The sequence below is a fragment of the Malaclemys terrapin genome, chromosome 1 (genome assembly GCF_027887155.1).
Source record: "Malaclemys terrapin pileata isolate rMalTer1 chromosome 1, rMalTer1.hap1, whole genome shotgun sequence".
NCBI lineage: Eukaryota > Metazoa > Chordata > Testudines > Emydidae > Malaclemys > Malaclemys terrapin.
In genome coordinates, this window is record NC_071505.1 from 117713984 (window position 1) to 117740520 (window position 26537).

General features: G+C 38.9%; 2 protein-coding genes across 3 annotated transcripts in view; one reads left to right on the forward strand and one right to left on the reverse strand.

Annotated features, from left to right (window-relative positions):
* PYROXD1 (pyridine nucleotide-disulphide oxidoreductase domain 1) overlaps positions 1–16933 on the forward strand; it is a 32920-nt gene extending 15987 nt beyond the window's left edge. The window contains exons 6-12 of the mRNA XM_054036457.1: positions 213–373; positions 1309–1409; positions 7051–7189; positions 11144–11256; positions 15027–15149; positions 15411–15548; positions 16546–16933. Coding sequence (XP_053892432.1) covers positions 213–373; positions 1309–1409; positions 7051–7189; positions 11144–11256; positions 15027–15149; positions 15411–15548; positions 16546–16794 — 1024 coding nt within the window. The 3' untranslated portion in view covers positions 16795–16933. The remainder of the gene's footprint in view (positions 1–212; positions 374–1308; positions 1410–7050; positions 7190–11143; positions 11257–15026; positions 15150–15410; positions 15549–16545) is intronic.
* A 4642-nt stretch (positions 16934–21575) lies between these two features.
* RECQL (RecQ like helicase) overlaps positions 21576–26537 on the reverse strand; it is a 33381-nt gene continuing 28419 nt past the window's right edge. For both annotated transcript variants that reach the window (XM_054036471.1, XM_054036478.1), the window contains exon 15: positions 21576–25194. In XM_054036471.1, the coding sequence (XP_053892446.1) occupies positions 25024–25194 (171 nt within the window). In that variant the 3' untranslated portion in view covers positions 21576–25023. The remainder of the gene's footprint in view (positions 25195–26537) is intronic.

Consider the following 26537-nt stretch of genomic DNA (forward strand, 5'->3'; position numbering starts at 1 on the left):
GTGAGTGAGGGTGGGGGAGAGCAAGCGACAAAGGAAGAGGGGATGGAGCGAGTGGGGGGCAGGGGCTTGGAGAAGGGGTGGGGCAGAAACATTCAAAATGGGGGGGCCTCAGATTGCTAAAGTTTGAGAACTGCTGATCTAGATCACTCATAAACAAAAATTTCCTCTGTGGCAACCCATAATTTTATCCATTGTTGAAATGTGCTTTCCAGGTATGAAATTGAAGGATGTGAAGTGATTTGGGCCATCAAAGACAAAGTCATTGGGAATACTTTCTTTGATGCAGGAGCAGCTGAATTCCTTATTCCAAAGCTAACTGCTGAGAAATTAGAGACTGCAATTGCATGTAAAAGAACCAAATATACGACAGAAGGTACTGTGCAAACAGTAAAATACACTCCTTGCTTTAGTATATTAGCATATTAGTTGGCACTTGAATTTACACCATCTAAAATCATATGTAAACCTGAGATCAGCCAAATTAACAATGTTCAAAAAAAGCTTCACTGTTCAAAATAGCATTCCCTCTTTAAAAAAACAAACATAAAAAAGATTTTAATTATTATACTGCTAAAATGTTTGTGTAATATTGCTCTCTAAAGATTATTTAATTTATATACTGGTATGTATGCATGTATCTCTGTCTCTATTTGATGATGTTACATATTCTATAATTGCCCAAGCGCTGCAGCAAGTAATACTGGTAATTGGAAGCACTCTACCCTCTTAGTCAGTACTGAACTAATGTGTCTGCAGAGTGCTAGGAGATGCTACTGCTCAATACAGTTTCTTTTGGATAAGGCACAAAACTAAGCTTTCTAGTTTATTGTGGTCATTAAAGATCTCATTACACTAGATGCTTTTTAAAATTCCCCCATCTGTTTTAATTTAGAGATTAATATTTTTTCTTTGTTACAATGAGGGCCTGCAGTTTTCTATTCACATGAGTAGCCCCATTGATTCATGTGAGTAAGGGTCTGTTGGAACAGCTCCTTTAATCTGTTATACTGTTGCTGGGTGCTTTCACACAGCGGTTACTTTTTATTCCATGTCTGGTTGCATGTGAGTGAAGGTGAAAGGTGTTGTTAAGAATATTATAAAATAAGATTACAATCCTGAAGTATGATGTGTTCTAGAAGTAGTGGAGTGTTTTGACTCCAGCACATTGTAATCCCTACTTCCCACCACAAGGTCACACTACTCTCTTAGTTCAGAATCCTTTGGAGTTGTGAGGATTGTATAATCGTGTATAAGGTCTTCGTATCGTGTATATGTTGAGTCTGATATTCTCCACATTCTTGACTTCAGGAAGTGAGAAGGAAGAAGGAAGTGTGGCAGCAGCCGACAAACTAGGCACTGCCTTAGGCCCTGATTGGCATGAGGGCCTACATCTTAAAGGAACTAAAGAGGTAAGGCTGACATCATCCTAACTATATTTGTTTAGATGCTAGTTTAAGTGTGTGGGAATGCATTGGCAGTACAGCGCCACACAGTGTTTCTAGGAATAAAACCAGAATGCACATGAACTAATTCTCCTCATACACCAAATTTACATTTGTAAATCCAGTAATTTCAGTAGAGTTATTTCCAATTTTCCTCACATCAGTGAAAGTCAGATCTACTGCTGTGCTTCATCTTCAGATACAAGCTCAAATGTTTTTTTCCACATTTCTGTGGGATTGCGTCTGATTGTAGTTTTAATAAAGAGCAACAAAAGCTATTTGAATACTCTCTAACTTCAGCTGCTTCAAATAAAGTTTAATCTCAGAGAGAGGCTATAATGAAACTCACCCAAAGGTACAGTGCACAACAGTCACTTATCACTACAGATATTCATGTTTCCTTTTTTAGTGAAACAATATAAATACATTTTTAAAACCCTGGAAGTAGGGTTGTGTGGACCTTTTTTGTTTGGAAAAAAAAAAAAAATCAACTGAGTGGGCATTTCTATGTTTTTATCAGATTTTCATTTTTTGAACTTTTCAGTCACTCTGAAGTATTTATTTGAATATAACATATATTTGAAAGATTTTTATGTGAGAAATATTAGCCTCAAATTTCAATTTTGAATTAAATTTTTAACTATTCTAAAAAGTTAGAAAGAAAGGAATGGGCATATCAAAGTTGTTGCTGTGCCTCTCAAAATAATCATAGAATCATAGGACTGGAAGGGACCTCAAGAGATCTTCTAGTCCAGTCCCCTGCACCCAAGGCAGGACTAAGTATTATCTAGATCATCTCTGACAGGTGTTTGTCTAACCTGCTCTTAAAAATCCCGAATGATGGAGATCCACAACCTCCCTAGGCAATTTATTCCAGTGTTTAACCACCCTGACAGGAAGTTTTTCCTAATGTCCAACCTAAACTGCCCTTGCTGCAATTTAAGCTCATTGGTTCCTGTCCTATCCTCAGAGATTAATGAGAACAATTTTTCTCCTTCCTCCTTATAACAACTTTTTATGTTCTTGACAACATGTGTCCACCCCCCCATCAGTCGTCTTTTCTCAGACTAAACAGACCCAGTTTTTTCAATCTTCCTTCATAGGTCATGTTTTCTAGACCTTTAGTCATTTTTGTTGCTCTTCTCTGGACTTTCTCCAGTTTGTCCACATCTTTCCTGAAATGTGGTGCCCAGAACTGGTCACGATATTCCAGTTGAGGCCTAATCAGTATGGAGAAGAGCGGAAGAATTACTTCTTGTGTCTTGCTTACAACACTCCTGCTAATACATACCAGAATCATGTTTGCTATTTTTTCAATAAGTGTTACACTGTTGACTCATATTTAGCTTGTGATCCCCAGATCCCTTTCCACAGTCATTTCTAAGTCCTTCTTAGACAGTCATTTCCCATTCTGTATGCATGCAACTGATTGTTCCTTCCTAAGTGGAGTACTTTGCATTTGTCTTTATTGAATTTCGTCCTATTTACTTCAGACCATTTCTCTAGTTTGTCCAGATCATTTTGAATTTTAATCCTATCCTCCAAAGTACTTGCAACCCCTTCCAGCTTGGTATCGTCCGCAAACTTCATAAATTTACTCTCTATGCCATTATCTAAATCACTGATGAAGATCTTGAACAGAACAGGACTCAGAACTGATCCCTGTGGGACTCCATTTGATATGCCCTTCCACCTTGACGATGAACCACTGATAACTACTCTCTGGGAATGGTTTTCCAACCAGTTATGCACCCACCTTATAGTAGCTCCATGTAGGTTGTATTTCCCTAGTTTGTTTATGAGAAGGTCATGCAAGACAGTATCAAAAGCCTTACTAAAGTCAAGATATACCACATCTAATGCTTCTCCCCAACCACCCTGTCAAAGAAAGCTATTAATTTGTTTTGACATGATTTGTTCTTGACAAATGCATGCTGACTGTTAATTACCACCTTATTATCATCTAGATATTTGCAAATTGATTGCTTAATTATTTGCACCGTTATCTTTCCGGATATTGAAGTTTAGCTGACTGGTCTATAATTCCCTAGGTTGTCCTTAATTCCCTTTTTTATAGATTGGCACTATATTTGCCCTTTTCCAGTCCTTTGGAATCTCATTCGCCTTCCATGACTTTTCAAATATAATTGCTAATGGCTCAGATATCTCCTCAGTGAGCTCCTTGAGTATTCTAGGATGTATTTCGTCAGACCCTGGTGACTTGAAGACATCTAATTTGTCTAAGTAATTTTTAACTTGTTCTTTCCCTATTTAGTCTCTGATCCTACCTCATTTTCACTGGCATTCAATGTTAGACATCCAATTGCTACTAAACTTTTTGGTGAAAACTGAAACAAAAAATCATTTAGTACTTCTGCCATTTCCACATTTTTTTTGTTATTGTTTCCCCCCCCCCCCTCATTGAGTAAAGGGCCTTTCTTGTTCTTGGTCTTCCTCTTGCTTCTAATGCAGGGGTTCTCAACCTTTTTCCTTCTGAGCACCCACACCCAATATGCTATGTTGTGCCACTGCAACTGTTTTTCAGTAGATTAATAGCCAGGGCCAGTGTTAGGGGGTAGCAAGCAGTTCAGTTGCCCTGGGCCTTATGCCACAGGGGGCCCCACGAAGCTAAGTTGCTCAGGCTTTGGCTTCAGTCCAGAGCAGCAGGGCTCGGGATTTGACTTTCTGCCCTGGGCCCCAATGAGTCTAACGCTGGCCCTGCTCTCTGTTTTATTTTGGCAGACCCCCTCAAACCTGCTCATGGCCCCCTAGGGGGCCCCGGAGCCCTGGTTGAGAACCGCTGTTCTAATGTATTTGTAAAATGTTTTCTTGTTATCATGTATGTCTCTAGGTAGTTTAATCTCGTTTTGTGCCTTGGACTTTCTAACATCGTCCCTAAATGCTTGTGTTGTTTGTTTATATTAATTCTTTGTAATTTGACCTAGTTTCCACTTTTTGCAGGACTTTTTTTTGAGTTTTAGATTATTGAAGGTCTCATGGTTAAGCCAGGGTGGTCTCTTGCCATACTTGCTATCTTTCCTGCGCAGTGGGATAGTTTGCTCTTGTGCCCTTAATAACGTCTCTTTGAAAAACTGCCAACTCTCTTGAACTGTTTTTCCCCTTAGACTTGCTTCCCATGGGATCTTACCTACCAACTCCCTGAGTTTGCTAACGTCTGCCTTCTTGAAATCCATTATCTTTATTGTGCTGTTTTCCCTCCTACCATTCGTTAGAATCATGAACTCTACCCTTTCATGATCACTTTCATCCAGGCTGCCTTCCACTTTCAAATTCTCAATTAGTTCCTCCTTATTTATCAAAATCAAATTTAGAACAGCCTCTCCCCTAGTAGCTTTCTCCATCTTCTGAAATAAAAAATTATTTCCAATACATTCCAGTAACTTGTTGGTTAATCCATACCCTGCTGTCTTATTTTCCCAACAGATGTCTGGGTAGTTGAAAGCCCCCCATCACCACCACGTCCTGTGCTTTGGATGATTTTGTTAGTTGTTTATAAAAAGCCTCATCCACCTCTTCTTCCTGGTTAAGTTGTCTGTAGTAGACCCCTACCATGACATCTTCCTTGGTTTTTTTTAACCCTTTTATCCTAACCCAGAAACTTTCAACAAGTCTGTCTCCTATTTTCATCTCAACCTCAGTCCAAATGTATACACCAGGGGTAGGCAACCTTTCAGAAGTGGTGTGCCGAGTCTTCATTTATTCACTTTAATTTAAGGTTTTGCATGCAGGTAATACATTTTAATGTTTTTTAGAAGGTCTCTCTCTATAAGTCTATATTATATAACTAAACTATTGTTGTATGTAAAGTAAAAAAGGTTTTCAAAATGTTTAAGAAGCTTCATTTAAAATTAAATTAAAATGCTGATCTTACACCGCCAGCCTGCTCAGCCCGCTGCCAGCCTCGGGTTCTGTTCACCAAGGCTGGCAACGGGCTGAGTGGGGCCTGCAGCCGGGACGCCAGCTGGCAAGGGGCCGGCAGCTGGGATCCCAAACCTGGGGGGGGGGTTCAGGGGTCAGGGCAGAGGGCTGGAGGGTGTGGGGGTGCAGGGCAGAGGCCTGGGGGTGGGGGTGGGGGTTCAGAGGTCAGGGCAGAGGGCTGGGTGTGTGTGGGGAGGTGCAGGGCAGAAGGCTGGGTGTGTGTGGGGGGGGGTTCAGAGGTCAGGGCTGGGGGGCGTGGGGGTGCAGGGCAGAAGGCTGGGTGTGTGGGGGGGTTCAGGGGTCAGGGCAGAGGGCTGGGGGTGTATGGGGAGGTGCAGGGCAGAAGGCTGGGTGTGTGTGTGGGGGGTTCAGAGGTCAGGGCTGGGGGGTGTGGGGGTGCAGGGCAGAAGGCTGGGTGTGTGTGGGGGGGTTCAGGGCAGAGGGCTGAGGTGCTCGGCTTGTGGGGGTGCTCCCAGCCCCCTGCCCTGAGCGGCTCATGGCAGGGGACTGGAAGGGATATGCCCTGTTCCACCCCCTTCCCCAAGGTCCCGTCCCTACCTCTTCTCTGCCTCCTCTACGGAGCAGCGAGCATGCTGCCACTCATCCCCCTCCCCCTGATCGGCGCAGGGAAGGAGAGGAGGAGGGGCAGGAAAGCACCACGCTGGGGGAAGAAGCAGGGCTGCCGCAGGGCCAAGCTTCTGCCTCCTGCCCCCGTAGGGGAGAGCGGTGGGTGGGGGGACTGAGTGGGGCTGGGGGCCGGGACTGCGGCAGGCAGCAGCATGCCACTCAAAATCGGCTTGTGTGCCGTGTTTGGCACACATGCCATAGGTTGCCGACCCCAGTATACACTTTTGATATATAAGGCAACACTTCCTCCACTTTGATACCACTGTTGTCAACAAAATGTAGCTGTGATTTGTTGAAATTTGTACTGAGCATGAGGAAGATTATGATCAAAACATAGCATGCAGGGAAGCACTAAACTTACAAAAGCAATTGAAGGAAGTTTCAGAGACTTGACAGATTGGAGAGTGGTGGTACTACTGGTGCAGTCTGTGGGCATTTGGTTTACTGTAATCAATATCAAGGAATGAGAACTGCACAAGGATTGAATCATAAAATGATTCCGAAAAACTATGGCATCTCTGCATGACTAACATGCCTGATCCCAAATGTTAGTCATAGATTGAGCTCAGAACTGGAATAAGTTGAAATGTGGCAGATGCAAACATAAGAGAGAAGGAAGGAACTCAACAAATCCAAATCTATGTATGTTGTCATAAGAGGTAGTCACAGTTCATTTAATCAAAATGCTGAAAAATTGTGGAATTGAAATCTTGAAAGACAGGATAGTTGAAATCAGATTTATCATATTTTTTAAAAATCTGCACTCTTCTCTAGACAACTCAGTGTCAGTTGAGCATGTCTTTAGCCATTAAGATTGTTTTGGTTAAAACTCCATGACAAAGAAGGTGATGAAAAAGCAGGTAAGTACTGATACTGAAGGGCTATAACAAAAGGGACTCAACTAATGTGTCAGATTTCAACATTTGGGACATTCTTTTTCATCTTACTAATATTTAATTCAGGAGAAAGTTTTCTAGCATGTATGATAGTATTGTTATTGCTAATTGTTGTATATCTTGTAACTATCCATTTTCTTATTTAGTTTTCTCACAAAGTTCACATTGAAACACTGTGTGAAATAAAGAAAATATACCTTCAGCAAGAATTCAAGCAGCTGCAGAAGACCTCTTTGTCTTTTCCTAAAGATAATTCAGATAACCAGAATGCACACCCAGATGAAGGTAAGTATCACAGAAGAAACAATATGCAGATACTAATTTGAAATCCTCCTTGAGGATGCAAACATAGCAGAAGTACAATATATTTGTATTATTTGTTTCAAAGCAAATAAAATAGATGGGGACAGATCATCTGTTTCCGTAAGTTAGCATAGCTCCATTAAGTCAATGAAGCTATGAAAACTTACACCAGCTGAGGATCTGACCTATGGGCTCCAGACCAGCAAATAGCTATGCCCAGACTTAAGCCCGCAGGAATCAACAGGGCACTGTGCTAATAATGGGGACAGTCAGATAAAGGCACATACCTATTATCACAGTAAAAACAGAAAAAAAGTTCTTCATTGTCCTTATTTGAATGCCTGAGAGAATATGTAAGGGATAATCCTGAGATGGTAGGGGAAAAGACCACCTTCTGGTTCCAGCTTTAACTTTTGATCCTATGTAGACGATTCCTATTAGAATTTTATAAGAATGTAAGAATGGTCATACTAAATCAAACCAATGGTCCATCTAGACCAGCATCCTGTCTTCTGACAGTGGTTAGATGCTTCAGAGGGAATGAACAGAAGACAGCAATTACTAAGTGATCCATCCTGACATCCAGTCCCAGCTTCTGGCAATCAGCGGTTTAGGGACACCCAGAGCATGGGGTTGCATCCCTGACCATTTTGGCTAATAGCCATTAATCGACCTATGCTCCATGAATTTACCTAATTCTTTTTTAATCCAATTATACTTTTGGCCTTCACAACATCCCCTGGCAATGGGTACCACAGATTGAGGGTGTCCGATGTGTGAAGCAGTACCTCCTTACGTTTCTTTTAAAACTGTTGCCTATTTATTTCATTGGGAGACCCTTGGTTCTTGTGCAAAGGGGTAAATAACACTTCCTTTTTCACTTTCTCCACACTATTCATGATTTCATAGACCTCTGTCATATCTCTCCTTAGTCTTCTCTTTTCTGAGCTGAACAGTCCCAGTCTTTTTAATATATCCTTATGTGGAAGCTGTTTCATACCCTTAATCATTTTTGTTGCCCTTCTCTGTACCTTTTCTAATTATAATATATATTTTTTGAGATGGGGTGACCAGAACTGTATGCAGTATTCAGTATGTGGCCGTACCATAGATTTATAGTTGCATTATGATATTTGCTCCCTTACTATCTACCCCTTTCCTAATGGTTCTTAACATTCGGTTAATTTTTTTGACTGTTGTGGCACATAAAGCGGATGTTTTCAGATGATGACTCCAAGATCTCTTTCTGAGTGGTAACAGCTAATTTAGACCCCATCATTTTGTATGTATAATTGGGATTGTGTTTTCCAATGTGCATTACTTTGCACTTATCAACATTGAATTACATCTGCCATTTTGTTGTCCATCACCCAGTTTTGTGAGATTGCTTCGTAACTCTTCACAGTCAGCTTTGGACTTAATTATCTGGAGTAATTTTGTATTGTCAGCAAACTTTGCTACCACACTGTTTACTCCATTTTCTATATCATTTATGATTATGTTGAACAGCACAGGTTTCAATACAGATCCTTTTGGGACCCTGCTATTTACCACTTTCCAATATGAAAACTGATCATTTGTTCCTACCCTTTGTTTCCTATCTTTCAACCAGTTTCTGATCCACGAGTGCACCTTCTCTTTTATCCCATGAATGCTTAGTTTGCTTAACAGGCTTTGGTCAAAAGCTATCAGCCGGATCACCTGTGTCCACGTTTCTTGACACCCTCAAAGAATTCTAATAGATTGATGAGGCATGATTTTCCCCTAGCGATATTACTGTTCCCCAACATATCATGTTAATCTATGTGTCTGATAATTCTGTTCTTTGCTATAGTTTCAAACAATTTGTCTGGCATTCCATTAAGTATCCTCCACTTATCTGGTACAGAGGCTGATTTAAGCAATAGGTGACAGTAGTTCTGGAATTTCATGTTTGAGTTCCTTCAGAACTCTTGGCTGAATACCATCTAGTCCTGACTTTTTACTGTTTAATTTATCAATTTGTTCCAAAATCTCCTCTGTTGAAACCTCAATTTGGGACAGTTCCTCAGATTTGTCACCTAAAAAGAATGGCTCAGATGTGGGACTCTCCCTCATATCCTCTGCAGTGAAGACCAATACAAAGAATTAATTTAGCTTCTCCACAATAGCCTTGTCTTCCTTGATTGTCTAGTGAGCCCACTGATTGTTTTTGATATACTTTTAAAAAAATGCTGTTAATTTTTGTGTCCTTTGCAAGTTGCTCTTCAAATTCTTTTTTGGGGCCTAATTATACTTGTACACTTGACTTGCCAGAGTTTATGCTCCTTTCTGTTTTCCTCAGTAGGATTTGACTTCCATTTATAAAGGATGCCTTTTGCCTCTAACCATCTCTTTTACTCTGTTGTTTAGCCATTGTAGCATTTTTTCCCCCTCTTACTGTTGTTTTTTTTTTTAATTTGGGGTATATATTTATTTTGAGTCTCTATTCCGGTATTTTAAAATCGTTTCAATGCAGCTTGCAGGTCTTTCGCTCTTGTCACTGTTCCGTCTAATTTCCATTCAATTAACTTCCTTGGTTTTGGGTAGTTCCCCTTTGTGAAGTTAAATGCTATTGTGGTGGATTTCTTTGGTATTTTCCCCTCTAGAAGGATGTTAAATTTAATTACATGATGGTTTTAACAACACGTGGTTCAGCTATATTCACCTTTTGGACCAGATCCTGTGCTCCACTTAGGACAGAGTCAAGTACTGCCTCTCCCTTTGTGGGTTCCAGGACTAGCTGCTCCAAGAAGCAGTCATTAATGGTGTCTAAAAATGTTATCTCTGTACCCTGTCCTGAGGTCACATGTTCCCAGTCAACCTGGGGAGAGTTGAAATCCTCCATTGTTATTGGGTTTTCTGTTCTCGTAGCCCCTCTAATCTCCCTGAGCATTTCACAATGACTGTCACCATACCAGTCAGGTGGTCAATAGTATATTCCTAGTGCTAAACTCTTATTTTTCGAGCATGGAATTTTTATCCATAGAGATTATATGGTACAGTTTGATTAATTTAAGATTTTTACTATATTTGACTCTATGCTTTCTTTCACATTTAGTGCCCTTCCTGCACTAGCACGATCTACTCTGTTGTTCCTATATAGTTTGTATCCTGGTATTACCATGTCCCATTGATTACCATTGTTTCTCCAAGTTTTTGTGATGCCTTTTATATCAATATCCTAATTTAATATGAGGCACTTAAGTTCACCCATCTTAGTATTTAGACCTCTAGCATTTGTATACAAGCACTTATAAAATTTTTCAATATTAAATTGTCTGCCTTCATATGATGTAATTAAAAGGGATTCTTTTCCATTTGACTGTTTCTCTTCAGTTCCTACCTGTACTTTATCAACTTCTATCCTCTCCTTTTTTACTAGGATATAGAGTATTCCCTTTAATAAATCCTCCCTAACTGATGTCTCTGTCTGAACTTGTGCTCCTCTACACCTGTTGGTCTCTTAAAATGTAATAATCTTAAAATGTTAGTGCATTAATTCAGTAAAGCATTTTCTGGGTATTACATGTATAGATTTAATAATAATACTTAGCATTTATATAAGACTTTATATCTTCATAGTACTTTACAAACACAATATAATCCACATAATACCCCAGTAAGGTGGGAGCAGTGGTGAGTAGTAGTAGTATTCCTATTTTCCAAATGGGGAAACTGAGGCAGAGTAAATCCAAAAAGGAATTAATGTCAGAACAAGGATTTGATCTTTGGTGTCTAGGCTCCTAGGCCTATGATTAAAATAAGAAAAGTGGTGGGCAAATTGTGAGAATTATTTTTGCTTCAAATAATAAGGTAGGGTGTTCGCAAGTAACTTAATCCTTGTGTATTTCATGCCTTATTAAAATAATAACATGCAGTGATTGTGTTCTCAGGTTAGAATTTTCACTTTTTCAGAGCTGTGGCCTGTATATATGGAATTAACCAATGGGAAGATATATGGCTGTGATTTCATTGTCAGTGCAACTGGAGTTGTGCCAAATGTTAAGCCATTTCTTGATGGTAATAATGTAAGGGTCATTATTAAATATAACTACTGACTTCTTTTTAAAACAAAAGGAAATATACTTTGGTAGCTATTTTATGTTACATTTCCTAAGATAAAATGTTGAAAGGTAAGGATTTTGCATGTTGTAAACAAATTTAAAATGAGGTGTATGCTATGAAATTGAGTACTCTAGAAATTCCTAACATATTAAAAAATGAATTTCTGTAGAGTTATGGGCCCCTTCAATTGGACCAAATCAATATCAAAGCTGGAATTAAAATTTGAGAATTCCTAGCTCACAGTTACATGTTGACACCATGAGATCATGCTGCTTCCCATACTTATATCTATGTTAAGAGTGTTGTTGTTTTTTTGTAGTTTACGGTGTTGGTAAAACACGGGTCACTAAGCAAAACATACAGCTGATATTACAAAAACATCTTAGTTTCTTACCTAGTGTTCAGCACTAAGGTATGAAATGTAAATTGTGATTTACTGCTACATGTTGACTCGCTTGTGAAGTCATTCGTACTTCTTTGTTACATCCCTATGGGATATCAGTAAATTAAAAAAAAAAAAAAAAAAAAAAAAACCCTTGCAAAGCTACACCATGTACTAAAAACAACATTTTATGCTCCCTTAGGGTTCTATGCTTTCTGTAACACCAAGGAATTAATGTATGCTGATGTGTTACAATGGAGTGTAATCTGGCTGACTTCCACTTCAGGCGATCTTAAGTTAAAATAAGTTTAGAATCATAAAAGTACCAATGACCGTCTTACCAATGCTACATCTGGATTTTGGAGTTAGCTCACTTTAAAAGAAAAATATGTGCAGATCACTTGTAAAACACAGCACTGATCTCAGTTTTAAACTGTGTTCTAATAGTTTTTATGTGAATATGAACAGCACATATTAATGTGCTCTCTGTGGGACTACAATTTAAAACCACTATGAAAATTAAGTTAACACTGAATATGCCCAGCCGCTTATTAAACAGATATTCAAACAGAGTTCATTACATCTGTAGTCTGTACTGATTGCCTGTTTTAGATTGAATTTGAGGTGTTGATTTTGACCTATAAATCCCTAAATAATATGGAGCCTTTCTGTGTGAGAAACTGCCACTGGGTGATTTGGGGAAAAGGGGCAAGATGTCTGCTGCTGATCAAGCAAAAGGAGGTGGCAGGGAAGTAGAAAGAAAAGAGCTTGAGGAAGGCTGGAACACATGGTCAACAATTTGAACTGGATTCTGAAATGAATGGGGAGCCAGGGAAGTAGTTTGTGGGTGGGGGTGGTGTGATAGCACTTCTTTGTATGTCTGAAAAGGTGGGAAGCAGCATGCTGAACATGTTTGATCTTGGTGAAGCTGTAAAAAAGGGAGCTGCCATAGCTAATAGCATCACTTTTTGATATTGGGCCAGATTAATTTAGTTGGTAAATTTACAGAAGGGATTAATTTAGTCCATTATATCCAAATGGGATGCTGCTATAAATAAACTAAATAAAATAAATGAGATTTGCAGCAGAATAGTATTGCTGTATTCAGGAATAAAGGCTGACAAAGTACAGGGTAGGAAAAGAATAAGCAGCCTCTAAAAGAAGAAACCACACCACATTTTTTAACTAATTTATTTTTGCCATTTTGAGTGTTTTTTTATGTTTGAAGGATAACATTGAGTGGTATTGAGAAATTAAATGTAGCTCTTGAATATAATATGGAGAAGTGTTTTATTAGCTCAGCCAAAGATATTTAACCAGGACATACATAGATAGTTGGAAAAGCTGCTTTAATGTGGCGTACCTCCGGGAACCTATTTTCTTCAATTAAAATGAATGAGTTTTCTGTTTTAACAAGACAGTTTTAATTATACAAGCTGCTTTGTGGTGATGGTTTCTTTTCCTGACAGTTATAAGTAGTCCTATTAGAAGCATGGTTAAAGGTCACAAATTTGGCTAATAACTAGGGCTGTCAATTAATCACAGTTAACTCATGCGATTAACTCAAAATAATAGCGATTAATTGCACTTAACAATAGAATACCAATTGAAATGTATTAAATATTTTTGATGTTTTTCTACATTTTCAATATTGATTTCAGTTACAACACAGAATACGAAGTGCACAGTACTCACGTTATATTATTTTTTATTACAAATATATACACTGTAAAAATTATAAACAAAAGAAATAGTATCTTTCAATTCACCTCATACAAGTACTGAAGTGCAATCTCCTTATCGTGAAATTATAACTTACAAATGTAGATTTTTTTCGTTACATAACTGCATTCAAAAACAAAATAGTGTAAAACTTTAGCGCCTACAAGTTCACTCAGTCCTACTTATTCTTCCAATCGCTAAGACAAACAAGTTTGTTTACATTGATGGGAGATACTGCTGCCTGCTTCTTATTTACAGTGTCACCTGAAAGTGAGAACAAGCATTCATGTGGCACTTTTGTAGCTGGCTTGCAAGATATTTACATGCTAGATATGCTAAACGTTCGTATGCCCCTTCATGCTTCGGCCACCATTCCAGAGGACATGCTGATGATGCTTGTTAAAAAAATAATGCATCAATTAAATTTGTGACTGTACTCCTTGAGACGGAGAATTGTGTGTCTCCTGCTCTGTTTTAACCGCATTCTGCGTATATTTCATGTTAGAGCAGTCTCGGATGATGACCCAGGATATGTTCGTTTTAAGAACACTTCCACAGCACTTTTGACAAAACGCAAAGAAGGTACCAATGTGAGATTTCTAAAAATAGCTACAGCACTCGACCCAAGGTTTAAGAATCTGAAGTGCCTTCCAAAATCTGAGAGGGATGAGGTGTGGAGCATGCTTTTAGAAGTCTTAAAAGAGCAACACTCCGATGCGGAAACTACAGAACCCAAACCACCAAAAAAGAAAATCAGCCTACTGCTGGTGACATCGAACTCTGATGATGAAAGTGAACGTGCCTCAGTCCGCACTGCTTTGGATCGTTACCAAGCAGAACCCATCAGCAGCGTGGAAGCATGTCTTATGGAACTGCGGTTGAAGCATGAAGGGACATATGAATCTTTAGCACATCTGGTACATAAATATCTTGCAACGCCAGCTACAACAGTGCGACATTATAAACAAGGAGCAGGCAGCATTGTTTGTCTGAGTAATTGGCTGACCGAGAAGTAGAACTGAGTGGACTTGTAGGCTCTAAAGTTTTACATTTTTATTTTCAAATGCAGGGTTTTTTTTTTTTTTACATAATTCTACATTTGTAAGTTCAACTTTCATGATAAAGAGATTGCACTACAGTACTTGTATGAGGTGAATTGAAAAATACAATTTTTTAATTTTTTTACAGTGCAAATATTTAATCAAAAATAAATATGAAGTGATCACTGTACACTTTGTATTCTGTGTTGTAATTGAAATTAATATATTTGAAAATGTAGTAAACATCCAAAAATATTTAAAATGGTATTCTATTGTTTAACAGCGTGATTAATCTTTTTAATCGCTTGACAGCCCTACTAATAACCTTAGCCTGCATTGCCCAGTGGTAGCCAGGGAACTGCCCTTTTGGATAAGAGACATAAATGTGATTTTAAAATTGCACGTTTTGGTTGAATGGAGTTGCTGAATATGGCAGAGACATGTGGCATGATGGACAGCTTTAAGACAAATACTATGTAAATGAGATAGGCAGTTAACCAGGATGAATTTAAATCTCCTGGAGCATTCCAATTAAATGGCTTTTGCTAGGTTGTTTTTTTCTTCAGCACTGATCCATACAAATATTTAGTTTGCTCTAGGTGAAGATGGCGGTCTGAAAGTGGATAAACATATGCACTCTTCAGTAGCAGATATCTATGCAGCAGGGGATATCTGCACTGCATCGTGGGAACCTAGTCAGATGTGGCAGCAGGTGAATACATTTATATGCATTCTAATCCAAAGGCTAAATAGCATATTATGTTTGTACATCTAATGTATGTACATATGAGGTTTATTCAAGCAGTATATCTCAATAGTGTGATGATTCGACCTGATATCAATGCACCTATAGTTTGTTTCTGAAGACCAAGTCACTCCTCATCTCTAGGTGGGTGAGGTTACTAAGTATATATGATATGTGAACTGATATGTTCATTACACATAGCATGTCTGTTAACCTTGTATTTTTTAGATGAGGCTTTGGACCCAGGCTAGGCAGATGGGATGGTATGCAGCAAAGTGCATTGTAGCAGATTTTTTAGGGGAATCTATTGACATGGACTTCAGTTTTGAACTCTTTGCTCATGTTACAAAATTTTTCAATTATAAGGTAAGTAAACTAATTCTTACACAGTTAGTTTAAAAGCACTCATTATTTGGTATTGGCATCTGTTGATTTGATCAAACCAACCATCATGTCACTCAAACAAATGATTTCTTAGTTGGCTAATATTGACAAAGACACTGATTGTGTACTGTATATAAGATTCTGTTAATGTTTCATTCATTGTTTTTTATTGATGCTAACCATGAAGGCTAAACACTAGAACTGAATAGAGGGCCTACAAACACAAGTCAGTTTATCTCAACGAACTTATCCTCCATCTTTGACACACATTGCTAGCTCTATCCTTATAGTGCATTCCGTGGTTATATTGACTGCAAACTCAACATGATGGTGGTTCATTAAATGCTGTGCATCTCAATGGATGATCACTCTTAACCCCAACTCTTGAAATTAGTCATGTTCCAATGACAACTTTTTAAAGTAAATTGTCACTACGACTTCTGTGCCAAAATGATGGTCTTTATGTCATGTAAAAATAGCCACGGAGATGAGATTTAGATCACCAAACTAGTTTAATCTGAGATCTAAGAGAGATGCAAATTCAGTTTTCTACAGGTGATTAAATATATCTTTTGCCATCTGGTTCATAATCCCGTTTTGTAATGTCTGTGAAATCATCCTACTATCAAATAGACACAGTGCAGTTCCCAGTGGGTCAAATGTCAAAGTGCTTTTTAAAGGTAAGTAATTTATTGCTCTTATGGAGAAGGAAATTAAATCACAGGGTGATAGCAGACTGCCCCAAGGTGATATAGTGATGTGGTGGCAGAGTGAGGAATAGAACCCATGTCTCTTGACGCCTAGTTCTCTGCTCTAGATCATGCTGCCTATAAGCAAGTGAGAATTGTTTGTACATGGCTGGGAGTAGAATTTCCCATTAACATCAACCCTTTTGAAGTTTACAGCATTTGCAGCAAAGAGAAGATTCCAAATCATTGTGTTCCTCTTGTAATATCTTAATTTTTCTCCCCATCTCTAGGTGGTGCTTTTGGGAAAGTACAATGCTCAGGGTTTGGATTTGGATCATGAACTAATGTTGAGGTGTACCAAAGGGCAAGAATACATCAAAGTGGTGATGCAGAATGGACGAATGATGGGAGCTGTATTGATTGGTGAAACAGACTTAGAAGAAACCTTTGAAAACTTGATTTTAAATCAGATGGATCTTTCAGCATATGGAGAAGATCTCCTAAATCCAAATGTTGACATAGAGGATTATTTTGACTGAAACAAAAACACTGCTCTCCGTTATCTTATTTAGAGTTTGAACTTCCAGTGCTGTGGTTTATATAACAGTTTACTCAGAATTTACAGAAATCAAGTAACCAAGTGTAATTACAATTCTGGAGTGAAAATATTGTGCTGGTGCTGCCAGACAGTGAGAGGCAGTTGGGAGATATGTGCTGAAATGGAGTAGCACAAAAAAAAACAAAATTCTTCAGCATATCAGGGCAAAGTGTATATATGTCTACTGTAAATCACATTGGGTGGTGGTGTTTTTTTTAAAACAAGAATTTTTCCACATTTTAGTAATATAGTACTTGAAAACCTTGGACTGTGGCAACCCGATTGGAATTATATATTGTTTGACAACTGGCTTTTCCTTCCTTGTCATGCTTAACCTAGCAAATCCAGTGTTTTGGGAGTACTGCGCTGGCTTGTCCTAGAAGTGTCAGATAGCAACTTTGGGCAGGTAGAGCACAAAGGCATTTAAAGAAAGAGGTAGCAGTCACACTGCATTTTCAACCTCACCTGCAGGAAGACTTGCAGTAAAAGGATCCCCTGGAGGAGCCTTACTCTTGGTAACTGCCACATCATGTCAGTTTGGGCATTATACAAATTTTCATTGGCCCATTCCCAAAGAGGAAGTCCAGGGCACGCATTAAGTTCTTTGTGGCCCCTTGTGTCCAAATGTGTGCGCAGGTTCTTCCCAGGTAACTGACACTGTCATTTAAGAAAGACACTTTTAAAGCAGGCTTGTTTTTGCTAAGACGTTTTTTCTCCCTCAGACTTATTTGCACTTTGTTTCCAGGGGGGGAGTTTGGAGGTATTAAAGCCTAAAATTTGTATTGTGGCAATTGCCAATGGAATATTTAATTTTGAGCTGCAAAATAATTACATGTTTTTATTTCTGCTATTAAAATAAATTTACTATAACAATCTAGCACATCGTATGTTGGAAGTTATACAAGCAGCATGTTCTAAATGGTGATGCAAGGGTGCAAACCAACTCAAATCTCAAGCATAGCTAGCTTTCAATATCTGTTAACCTGGAAAATAAGTGCTCAAAAGAGCCAAGAACTTTAAAGCTATTCCTAAATATCTTCCCTGTATTCTACAGTGCAAGCTACAGCAATGAGATATTTTAATATAAAATAAGTTCATTTCCAAAGCAATTTTTTTCTTTTTAAAATTGACAGTACAGTGCACGCCACTAAGTCAGGATAGCCATTTTCATTGCAACTTCTTCTAAAAAAAAAAAAAATCTCTTTAGCCGAGTTATGTAGTACTCATTGCCATTCGTAAATGAGCAGGAGTGAATTAATTCCACTTAAAGGGAAGCTTTCATTTAAGTGGTGGTTAATCCTGTATGAAATTTTAAGCTTTAGTCTTAAGACATTGAAATTACTACAAGAAACAATAGATGAATCAAAACAAAGTTTTGTACTGCATAAAAACTATTTTGGTATCTGAATATATCTGAAAAAAATGGTCTTAAATGGAAAATTAGTTAGACTTACATTTTTTCCCAAAACTATACTAGGGCTTGGAGCCAAAAATATTGAAACAAGGAAGTTCAGCATTATTACAGATGCTCCATCACTGACACCTGCTGTTCAGAGAAAGGGGTGTGTGTGGAAAGCATGACTGTATGAGAGAAGGATGAAACTTAATCCAAGCTCCTCACAGAAAAGGTTATTTATCATGAAGCACTAACCTACAAACATCAGGTGTGACCGCCCTTCGTGGCCCCGGCCCTAGCCAAAGCAGCAGAAGATAAATGTAGTTTTAACCAACTGGAAAAGCTGTTAGATAAATACAGCATGTAAGAGTTTTGAAAATTTGAGCACACTAACCTTATAGGTACCTAAATATAGCTTTGTTGTAGGTACCTATTTTTTTAAAAATCTTGACAAATGCATATTTATGTAGGTGATTTGTCAGAGCTGTGTGAGGAATCGTGCATCATGTCTGCTCCTATTAAATCTACATCTAAGCATGTGAAGTCACTTGCTTATTAAATTCAGCTATAAAAAATTCTTTTGGTGGAGGGGAGGGAGGTTGTACCACAGAAGACAAGAGAAGAGAAAGGTGAGTTTAGTTTTTAAAAAAAATCATTATTTGAAGATTTTCTTTGGTTGTATGGACTGTTACTATAGACACATATGAAGGTTTGGTAAGGGAGCAAAGGATAGTTAAGGTGATCAAAACCACACATTGAAAAGTAGCTTTTTTTCATAGCCATCATGTAATGCCCCAAAGCATGCTCCAGCATTCTGGTATGATCTGTTACCTGCCTACTGTTTCTGTGCAGCAATTATTTTAAAAAAAACTCTGACTTCAGTGTTTGAAGGATGAGGCCCAGAGGTAAAAGTATGTGTGGCAGGAGAAGATAGTGATATTCTAAACTGTGCCCACACAAGTACCATTAACAGGAGACAGCAGATGTTCAGAATATAGTTACCTTTTGTGGGGGCTGAATATATGAAGCCCTTTAGATCTACTGGGCTTCACAGGGTTAGCTGCCCCTGGTTGTGGTTTGTGTGACATGCTAGGTTGGTTCTTTGTGAGTTCAGACCTGCTAGAGCTCTTAACGTTTGGGGAGGAAAGTGGTGGTACTATCTCCCACCTACTCATTTAGTATGGCTAAAAAAGCTGTTGTTCCCAAGAGATTATGCAGATCTTTATAATTTGATTTTTCCTCTCATCACTGAATGATCAATTAAATGTAAACATTTAGAGTATTATCATTAAGCATGTGATTAACATCTATTAAAATGAATTAGTTCACACCTCTGAGCTATTGATTCAGATTCTATGAACAAACATCAGTGCAACAGCTAGCTCTGAAAAAGTGACCCAAACGTACTCAGCAACCACACCAGAATCTTACAAATGGAATCTTGTGGAGAACAATGCTGTAGCATGAAAGAGGGACTGATATACCACTACAGCCCAATCACAGCCCTGATCAGGCCCAGCCCTGCCAACCTTATCCTGGAAAAATGCAGTAACGTCAAGAAGTGTCTCATAATAAAACTTGCAGAATTTATCCAAACACTACTGGTAGAATTGTGCGTGTTTGACCTCAGTCATAGAAAACTCTAGCCCAATGTCAAATATTAGCTGTTTTCTTTCATAGGATAAAAGATAGCTAAACATTTTTTGAGATTTTGCTGAGAGGCTTGCACACATTTCTAGCCTTCATAATTATTTTCATGAAGTTGGCCAAAAGACTTTGCTAAATGCTAATTTTATAAATTTATAAAAAATGCAGCAAAATTTCTCATAACAGCTAAATATCCATTTGTTAGTGCTTTTTTAAAGCCCTCCATGCCAAAATTTTCCTAATTAACAGTTTGTGTGTTTAAAAAGTAGCTGCAAGTAAGGATATCTGACATAAGAAATAGCACAATTATTTGGTGTACCATAGCTGCTCCTGCTGTGGTACACCAAACTTCTAAGGTACCTAGTAGCACACCAAGTGTACCACACCTGTGCCAAGCACTGAAGGCACTTCAAATTCTAGGCACTTAGACCAAATGGGTCCCAACAACTCCTCATACACACGGCTAAAGGAAGGGGCATTTAACTAAAGGAAGGTTGCAAATACTCTAGCTACAGTGGCTTAGACAGTTGCAATTTAAGGTGGAACTACAGTGGTTCCTAGTTGGGTAGGGTTACCATACGTCTGGATTTTCCCGGACATGTCCAGCTTTTTGGGCCTCAAATCCCCGTCCGGGGGGAAATCCCAAAAAGCCGAACATGTCCGGGAAAATAGGTAGGTGCTGGGCCAGGGCTGGCGGTGCTGGGCCGGGGGCTGGCCCGGCGGGGCGGGCAGTCCTGGGCCGGGCGGTGCTGGGCTGGGGGTGCGGGGCCAGGCTTGGCAGTGCGGGGCCGGGGCAGCTGGGCTGGGGGTGCTGGGCAGGGGGCCGGCCCTGGGCCAGCACCCCAGGGCCCGAGCCGAGGCAGGCTGGGGCCGGCCACCGGAGGGAGCCGCACGGTGGGGGGGGGGGGGGGGGGCAGACTGGGCCGTGCCTCCTCCCCCCAGCTTACCTGCTGCCTGCTTCAGGCTTCCCGCAAATCAAATGTTCACGGGAAGCAGGGGAGGGGGCATGGGCGGGCCTGGGGCCCTGTGGAGTGTCCTCTTTTTGGACACTCAAAATATGGTAACCCTGTAGTTGGGCTTGGTGAGGGGAGGGCGGTGGGTGTTAGGGTTCCTCAGGTCTAGTACCTGGGTGCCTTTCTAGTCCAATCTCTGCTAGAGGCAAATAGGAGCTTTCAGGTTTTAAGGCCAGGATCTGTTAGTGGAGTGTATTATTGAGGCTCCTCTGCAGTTGCTTCCTGCCCACTCTCTGCTGCTTGCCCACAGGTTCTGCACTACCTGATCTGGTTGCAATATCTACCACTCACAACCTGTTCATGCACAGCATGAGCTTTACCCATAACACCCCTGCATTCAACTTCCCTGCTACTCCAAATTTACCATGCAGCCACCACTCCTTGAGAGCAAGATTATTTGCTGGGTCAGGTTCTTCTATAGAGTTGCTGCTTCCTCCCACTATGAACCAGGGGAATGGGATGACATCCATCAGAGATGGTCAGTGGGAAGGGAACTGATGGGAATGATAGTTTCCTGCTTAGCCGATTTAAACAAAGCATTCTGTGAGACTCCTACATGTTAAAAACAACAACAAGTCAGATACCATTTGCAAGTTAGAGATAATGGCACAGAAGAAGTGAGGCAGATGCCAGGGAGGAGGAAGGGGAACAAGACAACATCTTAAATCCGTTTTCCATTACTGTAGCTATTGTTTTTATATATCAAGCACATATAGTTAAAATATACTATTCAGATACACAAAATAAAACCAAGTACAGCAATGGTTTCAAGACACAACATTTTGAAGCAAAATAGTGAGCTTCCAAAGAAATACAATGCCCAGTTCTGTAACAAAGTGCAAAAAGTCAGTACAATCACTTCTATGAAAATATTTCCTGTTTAAGTGCACATGTGCGGGTAGAATGTCAGTGTGCAACCAGGTGCTTACAGGCCACTTACATAAATTTGTCTACATTTAATTAAAAAACATAACATTTGTACTCTTATCTTTGAGATTAAAAATTGTTGACATTTGAGCTTGCTAGTATAAAAGCCTGGCAGTTATCCTGAAGTTAAAACAAAAGTAGGGTGGACCAGTACTGCTTTTAGGTCTTAAGCCATATGCTATGTAGAATTGGGCGCCTACTCTATACTCACTTCAATTCTGATCCACTGTGATTTGTTAATGTACAATACTAAAAAAATTAAACACTAGACTTTCTGCAAGCTTATAGGTGGAAAAACCACCAGGATGGATTTATAGCAAAAAGCAAGAGTAATGGTTTGGTGGGGATCTCTCAAAACACTTAATTTTCTACTCATATATTCCCTTCTACGATGAAATCTCCCACACCTTCAGCCTCAGGCCCGGTCAATGCTTAACTTGGAACAGAATTTGGAAACGGTTTTTGAATGTATTTCCAGCAAAACAGGCCAAAAACTATTCAAAATTAGTTTTGTTTGTAACAATATTTAAACTCACTTTCCAAATTCTATTCCAGGGCCAGTGTACATATCATAGTCAAAAGTTAAATACCAAAGCTACAAACTTTAGCTGTATGTCAGAAATTACCAAATTCCCCACACTTTCAGAATATTTATCAAGACCAGGTGTTGTCCTACCACCAACCTCCCCTGTGATCTAATAGATCATTTTTCAGCATCATCTCGGTTTCAGTAATTATTACAGCTTTGACTAACTAGTTCAGCGCCACAAAGAACACTTAGCACATTAAGGATGAACCTGCTATGGACAACCATTCCCAGAAACATAAGCCAGCACAACAATGCAGCCCCTGAAGTTTCCTTATGCCACCCCATTAAAGGGATTCATCTATTTGTGCAAATTTTGTCTACTAAATTTCAGTGATCTGCATTTTTTCATGTCAACAGCATTACTTTAAGTAGCTGATCTGCAGATTGCCCACCAGGACAAAATTCACTAGTAAAATGTAAAATCTCTGTTTATATGGGATAAGAAAAATGTTAGGCATGGGCTTGTGTCAAATTTCAGATCCAGATCTGAACTTCACCAAAGTTCTAGGGGCTTGGGTCCATCTCTAATATACATATGTAAAATATACGTACACTTTAAAGCATGTGCATGCAAAGAAAAAAAAAATCTTGGGGCATTTTTCCTTAGGCAATGTTACAGGCAAGGATGAATCCTAACAAGTCACTTTACAAAACCTGCAGTGGCCACATAGCATATTGCCTGATGGCAGGATGCTTTTACTTGCACAGTTCTAATGAGTATAGGCAAGGCCATGTATGTTCAGGATTTAGGAATGACCGATAGAATTGTCTTAATGTGTAACAATCCTTTCTCAGATTGACTAATGCACACAGCTTTCCTGATCATCCTGATTGTTATTGTAGGGCTGTTGGTAACCTTACATCATCAAACCTTTGGATGCATATTTAAGATAAAATAAAGTTAGTCAAAGGAACATGTCAGTTTCAAGCTTCCAGGGTGTCACTGCAAACAAAAATGATAACATTCAGCTAGAGTGCCATCTCAAACTTTCCCTAAAATCATTTTTTAACTTGATTGGAACTGTTTTTTTATGTTCTCTTGTAGAAATTTGAATGTGAGGGACCAGATCCTCAGCTAGTGTAAATCCACATTGATTGTTCCCTTGACATGTGAGGCTATGCCAACTTGCACCACCTGAGGATCTTGTCCAAGGTCTTTGTTAGTAAATTTTGTTCTTTTCTGTCTGCTAGAAACACCGATTTACTTCCTAGTTTCTGACAGATGAGCCAACAAAAGCTGCCTTGTTTGCTATCAATATCATCTAAGCTGTTGTCAATAATTAGCAGTATTCTACAAATAGGGATTGTTCAGTGACTTGTGCTCTCTTTGCTGTCTACAAAAATAACAAGCGTGCATACATGAATATTTATGTACGTTTCTCAGAGACAAAGTGGTTAAGCTAAAAAAATTAGGATTGAGAGGCCATACTGCAGGAGATAAATTTAATGTAGGCCATATTCTAGGACTAAAAGATTTAACAGTGTGAGTACTGGAAAACAAATTTCCATAGCTGCTCCATGTCCTCCATGAAGTACTGATGTGCCAACAGATCAGAGAATACTGTCCACATCCTACCACAGCACAGATTGGAGCAGAAGTATGTGTGTTCCTGTGAGACTTTAGGCTTAATTATTCCTCAATGAATGGCAAGGTTCCCATTGACTTCAATGGGAGCAGGATGAGGTCCAAGCTGAGGTATGTTGAACTAGTTCTATAGTTTGTGTTTAAAGGTAATGACTTATTTTCTTGGTCAGATTCATTAGTGAAATTGTTGTTTGTACATACTCCAAATAATACAACGTGAACTAAACCAAAGAAACATGCTCAAGAGCAACGAAGTGGGGGTTTTTTTGATTTGTTTTTGTTTTAAACAACATGCTTTTGAAAAGCCCACAAGGGAATTAGGTGCCTAACGCCCATTGACTTTCAGTAGTTCAGTAGGAGTAGGGCACTTAATTTTTTCACATGCTTAGAAAATACAACCATTAAACCAATATACCCTTTTCTAACATTTAAACAGATCTTGAAAGAGTAATTTTTCCATCTGAACAACAAGCAGGAGAAATTTAAGAAGATATGACCCCAATTTTTAAGAGATAATGTGATAAATATATTTGTTGTTGTGTATGTGAATATATACTGGTTAGTTTGCTTTTCCCCATCATTAGAAGCAGTGTAGCTAGAGGGTATAATGAGGATGCTTTACGTTTATATGAGTTTTAAGTGCATTACTATAGTATATTTTACTATCAGACAGTGCTTTGTAAAATAAAGAGGGTTGAAAAAAAGCAATATATACGAAAATGATCTGCAGGAGACATCAGATATGGACGGATTATTTTGAGGATAACCCTTTGTTTCTCTATTGTCTACTTAACTGCATGATGCCAGATTTTTGTCTGCTTGTATGTTCAGAAATTGCATATATTTATTTGTTTTTTGCCCAACCTTTCTGATGAACACACAAATCCTTTGCATTTAAAAGCAGCAATTAATAAAATACAAATTATACTTCTGTACCGAGTTCTCATAGAGAAGCAGAAACGATGGGATCCTAGATATATTTTGCATTGTAAAATTCAGTACAGGACTACCAGCTAGTCGTCGTCATCCTCAAGCTTAAGCTTCTTTGCTTTAGGTTTGTTCTCACAATGGCGCCGATTCTGTGCTTTTGTCTTCTTTGCAGCAGAGTTTTGGACAGTCTCAGAAATGTCTTCTCGTACGTTTCCACCAATCCCTCCAGAATTAGAAGACTGAGGAGATTTGACCTGTGGATCATAAACACAGCTCAATTAAGACTAAGCCTCTCTTTCTCCTTCCTCAGTACATATTGAGAACGTACTATAAAGATCAAGCTTTATTAAGGGTGATGCAAAGAGGAGTTCTTTTTGTGGCCATTGTTCTGCTCCTTTACAACAACATCTGTGAGATGTTCCTGTGGCATGTCCAAATTTCTTCAAAAGGTAATGCACACAGGGCAGCATTAACAGTGTATTATGCTGCACAGTACCTGCTACATTCAGGAGAATGATGCAGCTGAACCTGAAATACCCCTTTAAAGGCAGTAACATCTAAGACAAATACATATGATGTAGCAACACCACATTCTATTAAGCTACTGTATGTAAATACTTGAGATTTTCAGACTAGTCAGAGTAATTATTTCACACATTAAAATGACCAATTCCTGCTAATGATAAAGCCAACATGGCTGTTGAGCATCCAACTGCAGCCTCATTAGAGCTGATTAAGGGTCCGATTCTATAAACTCTTGTTCACATGGCACAGTTCTTACATGAGCAAAATGTGGCAGGATCTGTACCTGTTTTAACTTTATGTCCAAATAGCTATAGAATGTAAGTGGTCCCTAATTTAATGGAAGTGCCACTCTTTTGTTAATCTGTATTTTAATTGGGGATAGAGAGGCAAGTTGAAATAGCATTTACAGACTGATTCAGTTATTTTTAATAGTGACTACAGCAACAATTCTTTTAAATGAGTCTAAACACTGGTCCAAGTTCTTGTTACATAACAAGCTGTTAATTCCTATTACCTCAACTAAAATTGATAGCATTGCTAAAGATTTGTATAGGTATAACTGGAAAGAATATGTTGCTATAGCTACATAGCTTTCTACTTCTTATTGTCAAAAGGGTTTCAAATAGAAATCAACATCACTATAATGCCTAACGTGGAATCCGTAACTTATGACAGCGGTAAGAGACACCTCACAGTGACAATTCCAAGTCTTGTGGTTTAATATTTATATTACCTGGAATGATATTCTTGCTGAAATATGATTCTAAATGCATTCATCATTCATGTTAATTCCATTGCATTACACACAGTGAGAATGAGTAAATTCGCTCAGGTGAAGTGTAAAGAGAACATGACACTGCTGAACTTTTTCTTTTTTTTTTTAATCTGTACTGAACTTCTTTCCCCCTCCTCCTCACCCTCCTACATTTTGCATCTTAAGATGTGTAATTGGAAAGACACTACTGCCAAAGGATCAAAAGAACATATTTAATGAGGTAGAGGGGGAAATACACTGAGGAAAACATTCTTAATTTTGCACATCATAACCAGCTGTGGTGAATACTAATGGAAA